The sequence below is a fragment of the Leptinotarsa decemlineata genome, unplaced genomic scaffold, assembly GCF_025532065.1.
Source record: "Leptinotarsa decemlineata unplaced genomic scaffold, Ldec_3_MD MMD2_tig00000035_RagTag_RagTag, whole genome shotgun sequence".
NCBI classification, from domain to species: domain Eukaryota; kingdom Metazoa; phylum Arthropoda; class Insecta; order Coleoptera; family Chrysomelidae; genus Leptinotarsa; species Leptinotarsa decemlineata.
In genome coordinates, this window is record NW_027412540.1 from 24346256 (window position 1) to 24361743 (window position 15488).

At 36.1% G+C, this 15488-nt stretch overlaps 1 protein-coding gene across 2 annotated transcripts in view; it reads left to right on the forward strand.

The window, feature by feature from the left end:
- The window catches only part of kl-3 (dynein heavy chain 8, axonemal kl-3), a 126173-nt gene that overhangs the window by 16357 nt on the left and 94328 nt on the right, over positions 1-15488 (forward strand). For both annotated transcript variants that reach the window (XM_074172077.1, XM_074172078.1), the window contains exons 13-23: positions 2137-2316; positions 2376-2529; positions 5220-5407; positions 5488-5621; positions 5675-5855; positions 7925-8087; positions 8391-8565; positions 8627-9045; positions 9775-9886; positions 13402-13730; positions 14332-14503. In XM_074172077.1, coding sequence (XP_074028178.1) covers positions 2137-2316; positions 2376-2529; positions 5220-5407; positions 5488-5621; positions 5675-5855; positions 7925-8087; positions 8391-8565; positions 8627-9045; positions 9775-9886; positions 13402-13730; positions 14332-14503 — 2207 coding nt within the window. The remainder of the gene's footprint in view (positions 1-2136; positions 2317-2375; positions 2530-5219; positions 5408-5487; positions 5622-5674; positions 5856-7924; positions 8088-8390; positions 8566-8626; positions 9046-9774; positions 9887-13401; positions 13731-14331; positions 14504-15488) is intronic.

Genomic DNA, 15488 nt, shown 5'->3' on the forward strand with positions numbered 1-15488 from the left:
AGCCACGGAAACCGATCAGAAATGAAGCAGTGGAAGTCGCTGTTTTAGGACATGTTGAATTGGATCATACTCAAAGTACCCGTCAGCTTGCTGCAGCCTCAGGTGTCTCCCGTTCGTCCATAATACGAATATCAAAAGCCTATAAATTTCATCTGTACAAAATTAAATTAGTACAGGAACTCAATGAAGATGATCCTGATAGAAGGCTGCAATTTTGTGAACAATTGAGCCAGCTACTAATTGATGATCCGCACCTATCATTCAACACGTGCTTTTCCGATGAGAGTACATTTTTTTTTAATGGAGCTGTGAATAGGCCTTTACTGGGATGACAGTAACACACACTTATTCCGAGAGGTCCATACCCAGTACCCTCAAAAAATCAATGTCTGGTGTGGCATATTAGGTAGTCATATCGTAGGGCCACTTTTTATTCTTGGGAATTTAACTGGTGAGGTCTACCTGAACATGCTTGAAGATACAATTGATCCTCTCATAACAGAAATAATTGAAAATGACCAAAATTATAATGATGATCGGCTTCATTTCCAGCAAGATGGAGCACGTCCTCACTATGTTTCTCCGGTAAGAGAGTTTTTAGATGATCGGTTTCCTGGACGGTGAATTGGAAGGAGAGGCCCCATCGAATGGCCTGCCAGGTCACCTGATTTATCGCCTTTAGACTTTTCCCTTTGGGGACACTTGAAAACTAAATGTTTTGCTACGCAGCCCGAGTCCATAGAAGATCTTCGCCAACGAATTACAGCAGAGTACAGAAGTATAACACCTGATATGCTACAGAATGTTAGGAATAGATTTGAACAAAATCTTTATTATTGTATGGAAGCAAATGGGTCACATTTTCAGCACTTGCTGAAGTAAGATTCTACTAAGTCAATTACACATTTCAAAGTACTGGGTTGTAGTTGTTTTTCTTCATAATACCTACATGTTTGAGTGAAATACAACAAATTAGGTATCATTGGAAAGAAAATTTTGTGCCCTTTCGAATGATATATCACTCGACCCCACTTTCCATTTAAAATTTTAGGGTTGTTACTCACCCTTTCTTGGGGGTTGAAGGCATAGGTAGAAAAATACATCTAAAATGTGTCCCCCTCAAAAGCAAAATTAACCTGTCCGAGCATTTTTGCGTTAAGTTACAAAAAAAAGAGAAAAGCAAGGTGCATACTTTTCGTTGGACCACTCTGTATGTTAAAATTCTGACTCTCGACTCTCATGCCCATGCTACGAGGCATGGTGACTTATTTAGAAGTATAAATCACCGTACATCGCTTTACGAAAGCAGTCCTAAATATAATGGAATACGATTTTTCAATAATCTCCAAAGTGATATCAAAAACGGAAAAAATATTTTCATACACTTGAGAAAGCTACTATGCTAGCGAAACATGTGATTATATTTTTTCAAATAAAGTTTGTCGAGATTAAATCGTAAGGTGTAGTTTTTGAATACAGAAAAAAATATTAATAAATTCAGAACAAGATTGAAAAAATAATTAGTAGAAACCTGCTTTTAAGACATTAGTTAATATTTTGCTAATTTGATTTGTTGTTCGCTTCTTTGTATGGACGGTATGTTTGAAGTAATTACCTATATACCTATGGTGTGTGTACCTATGTGTACTTATATACAGGGCCGTCGCCATGGGGGGGACGGGGGAACTTCTCCCCCTGCTTTTTCGATTTGGGAAAAAGTTGGGAAATTTTGGGCCGTGAAGATAGAAAAAAATAATAGTAAAAAAATGAATGAAAATTAGCCCACCCTATATGTAATAAATATCAGGTGATATCTCTCATGATTGTTCCGAGAAACGAAAGTTTGTCACTTTTGCTTCTTATAGATTTACTCAGCCATATTTTTAACATTAAGATGAGGTCCAGTTTTCTGGAACTCAAATTCTATCCGTTTTGAATAAATGGAATGTGAACAACCAAAAATTGCCGCAATATTCAGAGTGAATAAAACATATAATTTTTCAAATGTTGTTTCACGCTAGAACAATCGAAAGACAAAAATTATTTTTGAGACACTCGAATGATGTCCCAAAAATTGATTGAAATATTACAACATCCAAAAAATGTTTCAGTTTTTGATATGTGATTTCTTTACAGCCAAAGAAATTGAACTGAAGTCTTCTACTGTGGAGAGGTGTGTTATTGAACTAATAAATAAGTTTTTGAGTGTGGTCGATCAACCAGAGCTTCAGAAAAACAAATACAATTGGTTGGACCCCGAAAAGGCGTTGAAACCAATCAGTTCGACGTCTAGGCTGTTGATGTCTGAAGATGCAGGTACTCTTTCAACAAAGTTTCGAATCTATTCAACATATTGAAATTGCTGACAATTTTAGCATTTAGAGAAATAGATCGGAATGCTCCATTGGATCTTACATTTATTCATGCCGATTGTTCCGAAATGTTCTCGTTTTTCAACATGAAACTAGTGGACGCCCTGATAAAATCATCTAAACTGTCACTGGAGCAGGTGAAGAAGAGAGCCACTGGGTAAATAATAATAATAACTTATTCACAATGGTTTTGAACAAATTTCTCATTGCAAAAGCACTGAATATATCGGTAATGTAAGAGAACGTAAGAAGGGCTTGAAAATGTCTCGAAAATTCCGATTTTGAAACTCGTAATTTCAACTTCGATCACGAAATTTCAACTTTAATTTCGAAATTTCAGTTTTGAAGCCGGAATTTTCAAGAAACAAATAAGAAAAGTATGTGGGTCTTCTGCGCTTCCGTAGTAATGGGCCAGGATGAACTAGATTTTTTTTCTAGAAATCTCTAGTGACCTTTTTTCACGAATCGAAAAAGTGGGGATTCACTGTCAAAAATCACCTTGATGTATTTGTGATTAAGAAAAGTTCATTAATGATTGTCCGATGTTTCGGGGTTTATTAGCCGTGGAATTTATGTTTTTATACCTGGCGTTTCGCGTGCTACTGCCGCAGACTTTATCAAAGGTGATGCCGCAACAATCGACGTTTTATTATTTGGACCAACCTCCAAGTGATCCAATATTTCAGAGTCCATAAACATAACAGTCAATGACGTTAATATCCAGTTGATGGAAGAAGCGAAAAATCTTGGAGTCATCCTTGACCACACTCTCAGATTCAAAAAGTACTTAAATAACTTGATACGACGTGCATATTCTTCTTCAAAATTGGCATATGGAGTTAGGCAATACCTTCCACTGAAATTAAATTTGATATTATGTGAAGCACTAGTTTTATCACATATTAACTATTGTAATACTGTCTAAGGGTCACAATTGAGGAGGCAGTATAAACGCAAAATTCAAAACATATTAAACTCTTCAACGAAAGTCATTTTTTGTGGAGGAAAAAATCAGTTTTTTATCTACCTTTTTTTGGATAATTGTTACCTTCCACAATCTGAAAAAATATAAAAATTATAATGGATAACTTTATACAAGTGTAGAAGGGCAAACTTTTTAGTTTACCCCGATAAGTTACTGCGTAAAAATCAAAGTATTTGTCACAAAGAAAAATCTTCTATTTATTAGTAACTTGTCGTATTTAACAATTTTGTCTATCAAAAAAATTATTAAGAAATAATACTTATCTTTTACGTTTCGGAGGCCAAAATCTGCCTCCGTTTTCAGAAATATTCGAATATATAAGCAGTTATTCCTTTTTTGAGAACTTATTTCTTTACTTCTTCGACAGATGTCAAAGAAGTTTTGACATCTGCCGATGCTGATGATACCACCTTAATCTACAGTGGAAATAGTATCAACAAACTAACAGAAATATCGGAAGACATTGAAAATAAAGCTAATACTTGGTTTCTAACAAATAATTTGAAATTAAATACCAATAAGACACAACGTCTTCAATTCTCCACTGTAGGCCCCTCAAATGATAGCGTGAAATTGCTTGGCATAACACTTGACAATGCTTTATCTTGGCATCAACATACACATCAGCTTAGGAGCAATTTATCCAGCACTATTTATGTTCTACGATTTTTCATTCTCACATTGGTTATGGGATTGTTCTTTGGGGAAACTCACCTGGTTCTCTCAATATCTTTAGGTTACAAAAGCGAGCCATTCGAATATTGGCAGATGTAGGTTTTCGGGAACCGTGTCAGCCAATTTTCAAAAAACTAGGTATCGTGCCTGTACCAACGTTATTCATTTTTCATGTTTTGCTAGAAATCCACAGAATTGCGAGTACCTTACCTAAACGTTCTAATATTCATCAGTACCGTACGAGAAACGCTGAAAAGATCTGTACAAATCGATATCGCCTAGCTAAATCACAAAAAACATCTTTGGATTACAACTTATATAACTGTTTACCAGTCAAGCTGAAAGATCTTAGTATGAATAAATTCAAACAATCCATTAAACAACTACTATTGGAGGGCTGCTTTTACTCTGTCTCTGATTACCTGGGGTATTTTAAAAATCGCTTCTAAGTCTCAACATACAAGCAACATACTCATCTGACTACCGTAAATATGCTACATCATGTTGTTCTTTCATGTTTTTAATGTTAATCTTCATGTTGCTCTACTTTTTATCTTAAAATATATTTTATACTCATCCGATCTGAAATTACTTTTGTTATGACTTGCTACAAACATGTAAAGTGTAATGTGGTTAAATAAACTTCTATTCTATTCTATTTTATTCCATTCCATTCCATTCCATTCCATTCCATTCCATTCCATTCCATTCCATTCCATTCCATTCCATTCCATTCCATTCCATTCCATTCCATTCCATTCCATTCCATTCCATTCCATTCCATTCCATTCCATTCCATTCCATTCCATTCCATTCCATTCCATTCCATTCCATTCCATTCCATTCCATTCCATTCCATTCCAATCCATTCCATTCCATTCCATTCCATTCTATTCTATTCTATTCTATTCTATTCTAAATTGTTTGGGTGATAGTCACCGAAGGGTGGGGGAAGAGGTATGACAGTTGAGGTTATGATAGGAAGATGTCCCTCTTAGATTAAAAATTGACGTGTTTTTGAATTTTTTTCAAAACACATGTGTTTTGAAGATATTCGATCTGTTTTGTTTTCGGTGTCCCACCCTGTATATTATTATCATTGTTCTTGTGAGCGACTGAGCGTATGACTTTCTTCTAAAGGTGATTCTCCGTTCACACATATATTTAGCTACCATCTCTTTCTTCAGTTTATCTGGGGAACTAAATCCTCTGATGAAAACAAGTATGGTTCTACAAATACCGGTATCAAAGATCAACCCAAGTTTAGATGAAATCCATAATTACTTCTCACAAGTTTTAAGCAACACTTTGGATACTCACAAGTACGTGTCAATGTGGGGACAGGAAAAAGCGAAGAAATCATCTATGAAAAAAGGTAGTTTTCAGGAAATTGAATCAAAGAAGATCCAATCCATTGCGATCCAATCGATTTTTTATCAAATTTTGTGTTCGTAGAGATGAAGACAGTTAAGATAAGAACAAGAAATTACTTCAAAGTAATCAGCGAGAATAAAGAAATCATGCGGATTTTTATGAGTCTGCAAGGTGTGATGTATTTAGTTCAACCAGATGTTGTGAGTCTGCTAGAGGTGAGTATTTTCATTTTTGAAGAACACATCACTGGAATACGTTTGAATTTTAGAGATACTTGGAGTACAGTTACTTGTGGGCTGAAGACAGAGACAAACAAATAGAAGATTTTTGCGAGCTGAATCCGTTGATTGTGGAAATCTCTGAGAAATTTCAAGAATACGATGCTAGAGCAGAGTACATCAAACAGCTTCCAGATAATCATAATTTGGGGCCTATTCAAATAACTATGGGTAAAATTAATATTTATCGAAATTTTGTGTAATTTTGAAAATCCATCTCATAGAAACGTATAATCTTCTATAATGGCTCAAAAGTTGAAAAACTTTCTATATCTGATTTGGGATGATATCCCATTTCAATTGTAGATCAACTTTTAGATTTTTTTAGATAATTCCGCCGTCCAGAATCTGAAAAACGAAGTAATCGACTAGATACACGTATTAATAAAATATTCATTTCATTTTCTGTTAGACAGAAAGTATGTTGGTATTTGTGAGGCAACATTGAGATGAACTAGGATATTCTTTCATACACCTCTATGAAGGTCTCCATAACAATTTTTTAAAAGATTTTAAGCTTGAAAATACAAAAAAAATGTTGAAAACTTTCAGTTCCTCAAACAAGTGACCAAGTACTAAGTTTTCAATCTATGTTTTTTCATGAAAACATGCGTATTTAAATCGCTTGTGAGTGAGGAGGCATATGTTCTCTTTTATGAACAGGAGGAAACGAATCAGCACCTTTGAGGCATTTTTTCTTTTTTTTTATGAACCAAATTCTGTCAATTTATTCATATCTCATAATTCCTCTGCTTTGATTACTGTATTGTTATATTTATATTTCCACCAGTAATATGGAAGTGTTCAATTTCCATATAGTCTTTGTCAACTAAAATTACTTTTTAATATTTTTCTGCCAGTGGCATCTTCTTCCGTAATATTAGATACATCTTCTTTAACTAGCTCTATTACCTTCATATCAAATATTGGAAAATTATTTCCACGCCTGATACTTTGTTTCAATTTTCCCCAAATCAACTCGATGCGATTGAAAACACAAATAGAGGGGGGAAGGCTCAGTATGGTGTGTCCATACTTTTCAGCAATACTCTCAAGGGCATACACTTTTTCAAATGTTTTTGTCTGTGAAACTTCAAGTAGTTGGTTTTTGGTATAGTAATCTTCAAAATACAAATTGTTATCCATTAAAAAACCGAACCGAACCGAAGTACCGAATTTTTATTCGGTACTTTGTTGATCTGACGCGAATGATAGGAAGGGTTGTCAAGAAATATTACACTATTCGCATCAAAATTTTTGATCAATGTGTTTTCAAACCATTCCTCAAAAATATTAGCTTCCATATTCTTATGATAGTCATTATTGCAGTCCTCGAGTTTTTTCCACATAATTCTACATGCAGACCTGTTAGGCGTACACATTCTCGAACCATCAGTCCACTCTTTCGTAGCTGTGTCGTGAGTGTCATACCAAGTTTCGTCCACATAGAGAATTTGCCGATGTTCTTGTCTAGGTTCTTGTCTAGGAATAGGTCCACTATTCTTCTGCTTTCCATAACTACTTGACGTTTGTTTATTATTTTAAATCTAAATCCTAGTTTCTTTATCCAATTCTGAAGAGTTTTGTCACAGCAGCTCACGTTATGGCCGGAAGTATTCAATTTCTTCCTTATGATTTCAGTTGTAGGAATTTCATTGCTTTTGTAACAGTCGTCTATTGTTTTTTCAATGATTTTATTACATGAATATCTAATAAGGTTAGTTTTTGATTATTTTACTTACAGTTGAGAAAGGAATTTCGGTCAAATCTGATGTTGCTTGTAATAGTTTGTTTACCTCGAAATAAAACTTGCGATGTAAATTCTTACATAGGTACATTCAAACATACTCTCTGTGTTTCAATATTCAAATGTATCCGAATCTTATTCACTGGTACCTCTTTTTTGCATTGTTCACCATCGCAATTGGATTCACTACACAGAAAAAAGTCTGCGTTGTTATCACACTCGTTATTACTATTAGTACTTGTCCAAGGACGCCACATTTCAAACAGATAGCAAAAATTTTGAGTAATTATAACTGCATCAATACCGAATTTCAACACTCAAATCGCGATAAGTTCCTGAACTGAACATTGACAACACGACTTTGAGGCGCCGACACCTTTAACTTTGCACAATACCGGTTACTTCGACTATACAAGGAATGTTTAATATATTTCTAATCACTTGAACTTCAGAACTTTCGAATGAATGGAAAACTAATTTTAATTCTCCACAGATCAATTCAAATTGGCCTTATTGGTGGAGTCCGACGCTTGGAAACATATCATGGGCAAAAAGCTGGGGCAAAGATACAAAGAAAAATTGAATTCAATGGTGGACTTCATTAAAATGCAAGAAAAGATCTTGAACAAACCAATCAAGGATTTAGACGACTGCCGGTAAACCAATATATCTTCACTTTTAACGAAATTGATCCACATTTTTGCAGACTGAGTATTACTGAAGCTTTTTCCAACATCAAACCGTTATTTCAACACCTAGATACGTGTTTCTATCACCAAGTGACCATCTTCAAGAGGAAGTTTGAACTTCCTCTTTGGAAGTTTAAACTTTCTCTTGAAGGTGGTCACTTGGTGATCGAAACACGTGTCGAGGTGTCAAAATAACGGTTTGGTGTTGGGAAAAAACTCCAGTAATATTCATTATTACAGCAAAGGTTCCTAAAAGTGCATTTTTTGCAGACTGGCAATGCATTGCCTGGAAGTTATCAGAGAGAACTTCATTGAAATGGATATGGATCTGGGCTTGATGGAAGAAGCCTACGGAACGTTTGCCAGATTTAAAATAGATGTCTCGAAGGATGATATTGAGAGAATCGAATCTCTTAGGTTCAATTTCCAAAACATGGTCAACCATGTTAGTTGCAACATTCCACAATTCACACTAACAACTCATTATATTTTTACTTTGTTTCTAGTCTAAAGTGGTGCAAGAAAATATTTGCGACGTGCAGGGACCACTTTTAGAAGAATTAACAAACGGGGTGGCAAAATTCGGCGAAGAAGTTGAACAGTTTGATATAGACTTCGAATTAAAAGGTCCGATGATACCGGGTTTGTCAGCACGAGAAGCTAGCGACCGAGTCTTAGCGTTCCAAGATCGTTTCGATGAGCTGTGGCGCAAATTTGAGATGTACAGCAGTGGTGAACGACTGTTTGGTCTCGAAGTTAAAGACTACCCAGTTCTGCACAAACGAAAGAAGGAGTTCAATCTGCTGAATAAGTTGTACGGTCTTTATTTGGCTGTAAATCACAGTATCGATGGTTATTTCGATATTTTGTGGAGTGATGTGGATACTGAGGTCATTTTCGCCGAGCTACAGGATTTCCAAAATAGGTATTAGGTTAATTTTACTAGTTCGGACTTACATTGTCTGATATGAGTCGAAATGTATTGCCCTACTAGATCCTTTCTCATACCGCACTGTAACTTCCACTTGACTGTGTCGCTGCTCGTGGCTAGCGTTTATATATCGTAATCGGAGGCGGTAGAAACTTCAGTGGAATTCCATCAAAGTCGGTAGCATAATTCTCGTTACATCTAGAGCGGCAGCAAACATCATACATTCGCGCGCTCTTAGCTACGTCACAATTGGTTTATGGCGCCAGTGGTGGCCGGCTTTATTTTCTTTGTGGCATGATTTACAACAGTATTATAAACATTTTTGAATGAATGGAAATTGAAGAAGATTCCGAAGCATGGTTTTTAGATTTTGAAAAAAAAATTCAAGTCAATATTACTTATAGGAAACTATAATTCATGAATATGTTAATTATTTTCATTTCATGTAAATAATCAATTCTGGTAAAATAAATTCCAGATTTGTCTGGAAATCAATAAAAATATTGTTTTTAGATATTTGCAATAGTTTTGTCAGAGCTTTCACCTTCTTGCATATACGAACAGATAATTTCAAAACCATTATTTTACATCTCTCATTACACCAATATGATGTATAATTTTTAAATTGAATGGATAATTATGATGCGATAAGTAACTTTGTGATGCAATTTTGAATGAATGAATTCAAAATAAATAACTAACGTTTATTTTGTGTGTTTTAAGATGCCGGAAATTGCCTAAAGGAATGAAAGATTGGCCTGCATTTCAAGAATTGAAGAAGAAAATTGACGATTTCAGTGAAACCTGTCCATTACTTGAGCTCATGGCTAACAAGGTATTTTTTGATAGTTGCGTTTTCCAATAAAAGAATTTCAAGTAGTATAAAGTGTAAAAAAGGCAGAAATGTTATGTTTTATCAGACATAATAATAATAATAATAGTCCCCTTCTCTTCTGCATCTCACTATTGCCATTATCCGTTGCGCTCAGAAACACTCGAGGGTATAACTGTGGCACCCCCGGAAACCGGAGGCACAAGGTCACCCATTTGTTTTATATGGATGATCTTAAATTTTATGCCTCTGGAGAGAAGGATCTCCATCAGTCCTTGAGGGTGGTGGAAGAGTACACGCATGCTATCGGTATGAACTTCGGGATAGACAAATGTGCAATGATCCATCTTAAAAGAGGACGATGCGGGGACTACGGAGAGGATGTGCGGCTCGTAGATGGAAGCATCTTACACCATCTGGATGCCGGAGAGACGTATACTTACCTCGGGGTGGAACAACGCCACTCACAAGAGGTAACAGCAGTGAAAAACTCCGCGGCAAGTATCAATACAAACTTCGACAGATCTGGTCATTGGAACTGTCGGGAAGAACAAAGTTGCTGCAACAAATATGCTTGCCGTTCCAATCTTACTCTACTCATTTGGAGTAGTGAAGTGGACTCGGGAGGAGCTGTATCAACTCGACGTGAAAACCCGAAAAATTATGCATCTCTATAGGAGTTTGCATCACAAATCGTCCGTTCCACGGTTGTACTTCCCCCGACAACAGGGAGGCCGTGGACTTTTGAGTTTGGAGTGTCTGCATGACAGAATGGTGCTGGATACAGCCTGTAAAGTCGTCAGGAGTTCGGATCCTCTTCTCTGCATGGTCCGTGACCATGAGAGAGCAGGAATTGGAGCATTTCTCTTTAGGGCAGCTGCCCGAGCAGTTGATGAACTCGGTATAGTTTTCGACACTGAACGAGGTGACCCCAACTCTGTCACCGAGTTGGAACCTGTTCAGCAAAAAGCTCAGATAAAAGCCGCAGAGATCACCTTACTTCTGCAGAAACACAAGAATAAGCCAATGCATGGGGTCTTCTTCAATAACATTGGAGACCTTGGCTTATCAAAGCGCCTGACCTTCGCTTTTCTCAGGTCGAGTGGGCTGAAGTCGGAAACTGAGTAGTTCATCATGGCTTGCCAGGATCTTCAACAACTTAGTCTACCGCAGTCGCGTGATGGGTATAGATGTTCCTGACACAAGGTGCAGGGCCTGCCGCGAGGCGCCCGAGACCCTAATGCACTTGCTATCAGCATATCCAGCATATGCGGTCTCGGCCTATATCCATCGACATAACGCGGCCCTGAGAGTGCTATATTACCATCTACGACACTTTTTCGGTATTGACGAGAAACCGGTGTTGCCCTACGCTCAGGCTCATACAAGCTAATAAGCTACGTCAGGCTCATACAAGCTAATAAGCCTGATGTAGTCCTTTTCGACCACCAGAGCAAGACGATATTTGTCGAGGAGTTTTCAGCTCCTGGCGAAACGAATATCGTCAGAAAAGAGGAGGAAAAGCGGATAAAATATCGAGATTTTCTCTTCGAACTCCGCAGACTCTATCCAGATCACTCTGTCAAGATGGTTGTTCTGATTATTGGAGTCCTTGGTGGAATGATGCCTCTACTCTCGAATCTTAAAATCATACCGGCTTGCCGCACTAAGGCAGAAATCTTAGCCGCACAGATGCAGAAGGCTGTCATTCTTGGCTCACTGCGCTTGCTCAGGGCACATGATTCTCGGACCCAATAATCACTTACCCTACGGTGTGGGGAGTGGTCCTTGGTTGATAATGCTGGCGCGCCCTCCCGAATGTATCGGAGCTTCGGGGGATAGGGCCTGACCATCGCACACTACGGTGAAAAAAAAATAATAATAATGGGCTTCAACACCTTAGTCTACCGCAGTCGCGTGATGGGTATAGAGGTTCCTGACACAAGGTGCAGGGCCTGTCGCGAGGCCTCCGAGACCTTAATGCACTTGCTGTCGCATGTCCAGCATATGCGGTCTTAGCCTATAACCACGACATAACGCGGTCCTAAGAGGTTTGTGGTATCCAATGGGTATTGGGCCATTGATCTCACTTCGACGTGGTCCTATCCTTGATATAATGTATGTCTCAGACAGAGAAGTGGTTTTTCACTTCTACAGGTCATGAATGAATCATTTTCTTCATAAGTCTACTTCTCCTTGGATCGAAACTTTTGCAAATATCTTGAGAAGTAAGATTTTTTAACATTTCTAAGAATCCAATGCATGCAGTGATAGATTTGCTCTGTTGCGGATCAATCAAATTCAGATAATTATGTCACCTTTACAGGCCGTTTTTTGGCGGATCTCACTACTGCTATCTCGAGATCGAAGAGACCTACCAGGTCGGTTCATTAGAAAAAAGTTCTCTTTTTTAGGGAAATAGAATAATCTTTTTTCAGATCAAGACAATCAGTGGTTATTTTTAAAATATTCGCCAGAAACTAAATTTCAAACTTTAAAAACTTCATAGCCTTTGCCTAGTGAGGACGACACAAGGCAAAAAACTCTTGTAGTTGATGAAACATTTTGTAGTGATGGTGATTTTGAACACTTTTATCGTGGTTCATTGTGATTTAATATGAGATGGTAATATTTTGAAGAATGTTGATAAACTTAAAAATATAGATTTGATGGGTAATCACTTCCCATTCAATTGATTGAAAATAAATATGAATAACGACATGAGAAAAATTGGAAAAGGGTTAAAGTACTTCAATTCAATAATCAGCTTAGAAAAGACAGTTTTCATAATTTTCAAGCAAAAAAATATGAACAATATAAAACTGAATCTTTCAATTGAGAACAAATCAATCAATCAAGCTGAAAAACATAAATATTCAGGTCTATAATTGATAAAGATTCAATTTTCAAAAGTTTTATAAATATAATAAAGAATAAATTGTACCCCCCGTGGGGTACGGAAGAATACATTTTTTAGGTACTCATATACAAAATCTAATCATAATGCTCATATTTTCTTTCGAATTACATATATCATTACAATTTGGCCATCCTACACTAAGAGAAAAAAATGAGATTTATCGTTTAATGAATAAAACTATGAAAGTAATATTTGAAAAACCATGAATCATTTAAAACTCTTCAAAAAAGCTAAATTCATATATGAAATCTCCTGGAAAGTAGTATTCGATTATCGAAACATTCTAAATTGCATGCTCATAATGAAAAAGTTCCAATGATTTTTATCTTGATGTGATAGATACTAACTATCAAAGGAAAAAATAATCCTATTTTAAATTGTTCAGAAGTTTTCAATAAATTGTCTGAAAAATTAACAGTATTCCCAAAACATCAAAAACATATTTTTAGTTCTATGATGATCATCAAATTGAAATTGTTGGAATGTTCATATTTTCTCATTATCAAAAGTTGTTATTAATTATACCAGCATAATCCTTTCTGGAAGTTTTGTTCCGGCTACCGTAAGACCATGATAAATTAATTTACTTCTCATTTAGGCTATGAAAGATCGTCATTGGAAGAGAATGGGTAATTTGACAGGTTACTCATTTGATGTCGATTCTCCTACTTTTACACTTAGGAACGTTATGGAAGCTCCGCTACTGAAATATAAAGATGACGTAGAAGACATCTGCATAAGTGCCGTTAAAGAAAAAGACATAGAAGCCAAGCTCAAGCAGGTGATTGCTGATTGGGCAGTTGTGGAGTTGTCGTTTTCGAACTTCAAAACTAGAGGAGAGTTACTTTTGAAAGGACAAGAAACGGGAGAAATTATTACCGTTCTAGAAGACAGTTTGATGGTCATGAATTCTCTCCTGAGCAACAGGTATGAATAGGGTTTATTACCAGATACAAGCTCCACTCTGATATACTATTCCAGGAGAAAAACTTTGGGAAAATTTCATTTAGAACCGATGCGCACCATTTGAATTTAAGATTCCGAATTTTACCAACGTTACCTAAACATAAAACAAAAACAACATTGTTCGGTATAGTCAGATATATATTTATAATCCTCCAATCATCAATTATTAGTAATTTTCCAAATGCCCCTTGTCAACTTTTAGCCTTTAAGGAGATGACATCATTTACCTAGGTTAGTTTATAACTCACTCAGAAGGAGGCAGTGTGTCGATACATCTGTTAGATTGAATGTTAGTGTTATGTAAATTGTGAAGTATTATTTTCTCCCTAACCCATTAAATTTATATATATTTTTTTATTTTATTGACTCTATTGCGAACACTTACAAGGAAAAGAAAAGATAAAACCATGGATAGAGACAGGAGACTCCAAATAACGTACCATAGAATTGTTTACATATGCTAATTAATTTTGATGTTAGGGAAAATGAAATTGTGATTCCTCCATTATTTCGAGTCGTTGCTACAGGAACCTTTTCTAGACGAATGAATATTCATTTATAGATATAACGCCCCCTTCAAGAAAGACATTCAACTTTGGGTTCACAAGTTGGTGGACACTTCTGAAATCCTGGAGAAATGGTTGATTGTGCAGAATCTATGGGTGTACTTGGAAGCTGTTTTTGTTGGTGGTGACATTGCCAAGCAGTTACCTGCAGAAGCCAAACGCTTCAGCGTGAGTCAAACATTAAAATTTTATGTTCGATGAGCTCCTATCAACAAATTTATTTTTTTTTATACAAACATATCAGATATTCAAAAGTCTCTGAGTGATATACAATACAGGGTGTTAATTAATTATGTACCATAAATTTAAAAGACGATTCTTTAGGTAATTTTAAGACGAACTGTTCATATAAATATGAGTCCGCAATTCTTTCGTTCTCAAGATATAGGGTGTTGAAATAAAAATAAAAAAAAAGTTATTCGTAAATATCTTAAATATCCTTCACCTAATTTTGTTGTAATTTGGCAATGGTATTTAAGGAGCTAATTTAGCCCGAGTGTGCAATTTTTATTATGTCTTTGGATTGAGCAATTAGAAATACAACTTTTTTGTCTCTTGAATTTTTTGCTTAGTTTTTAAGAAAAAAAAGTCGACCTAATTGCATATCCGTGGACCTCACAAGGAATAATATGGGGAATTTAATGTTTCTTTTAGAAATTATTGTTTTTACAATTTTTAATTACTAATTATTTTATAATAACAACAAATATTAAATAATCACTAGCAACTTTGTATACCAACGCTTCACGGTGTCCCCAGAGAAAATAATCTGAAGGATTCATTTCGGGCGAGCGAGGTGGCCATGGGAGTGGGCTTGCTTTCCCAATCCAGCGAACATGGTAATTTTCATCCAAAAATTGCCGTGCCACTACACTAAAGTGTGGTGGAGCAAAATCGTGCATGTACCACATACGGAATCTTTCCATGACTTGAATTTCTTCTAAAAGTCCAGGTAAAACAAATTCTAAAAACCTTCGGTATTCTTCTCCATCAAGTCTAGTTGGAAGAAAGTGAGGCCCAATGAGATGGTCACCGACAATTCCAACCCAAATATTAAAAGAAAACTGTTCTTGAAAAGTATTTCTATCAAGGCGTGAATTGTTTTCGGCCCAAATTTGATTGTTGTGGAAGTTAAGTGAAGTGAATTGCGAGA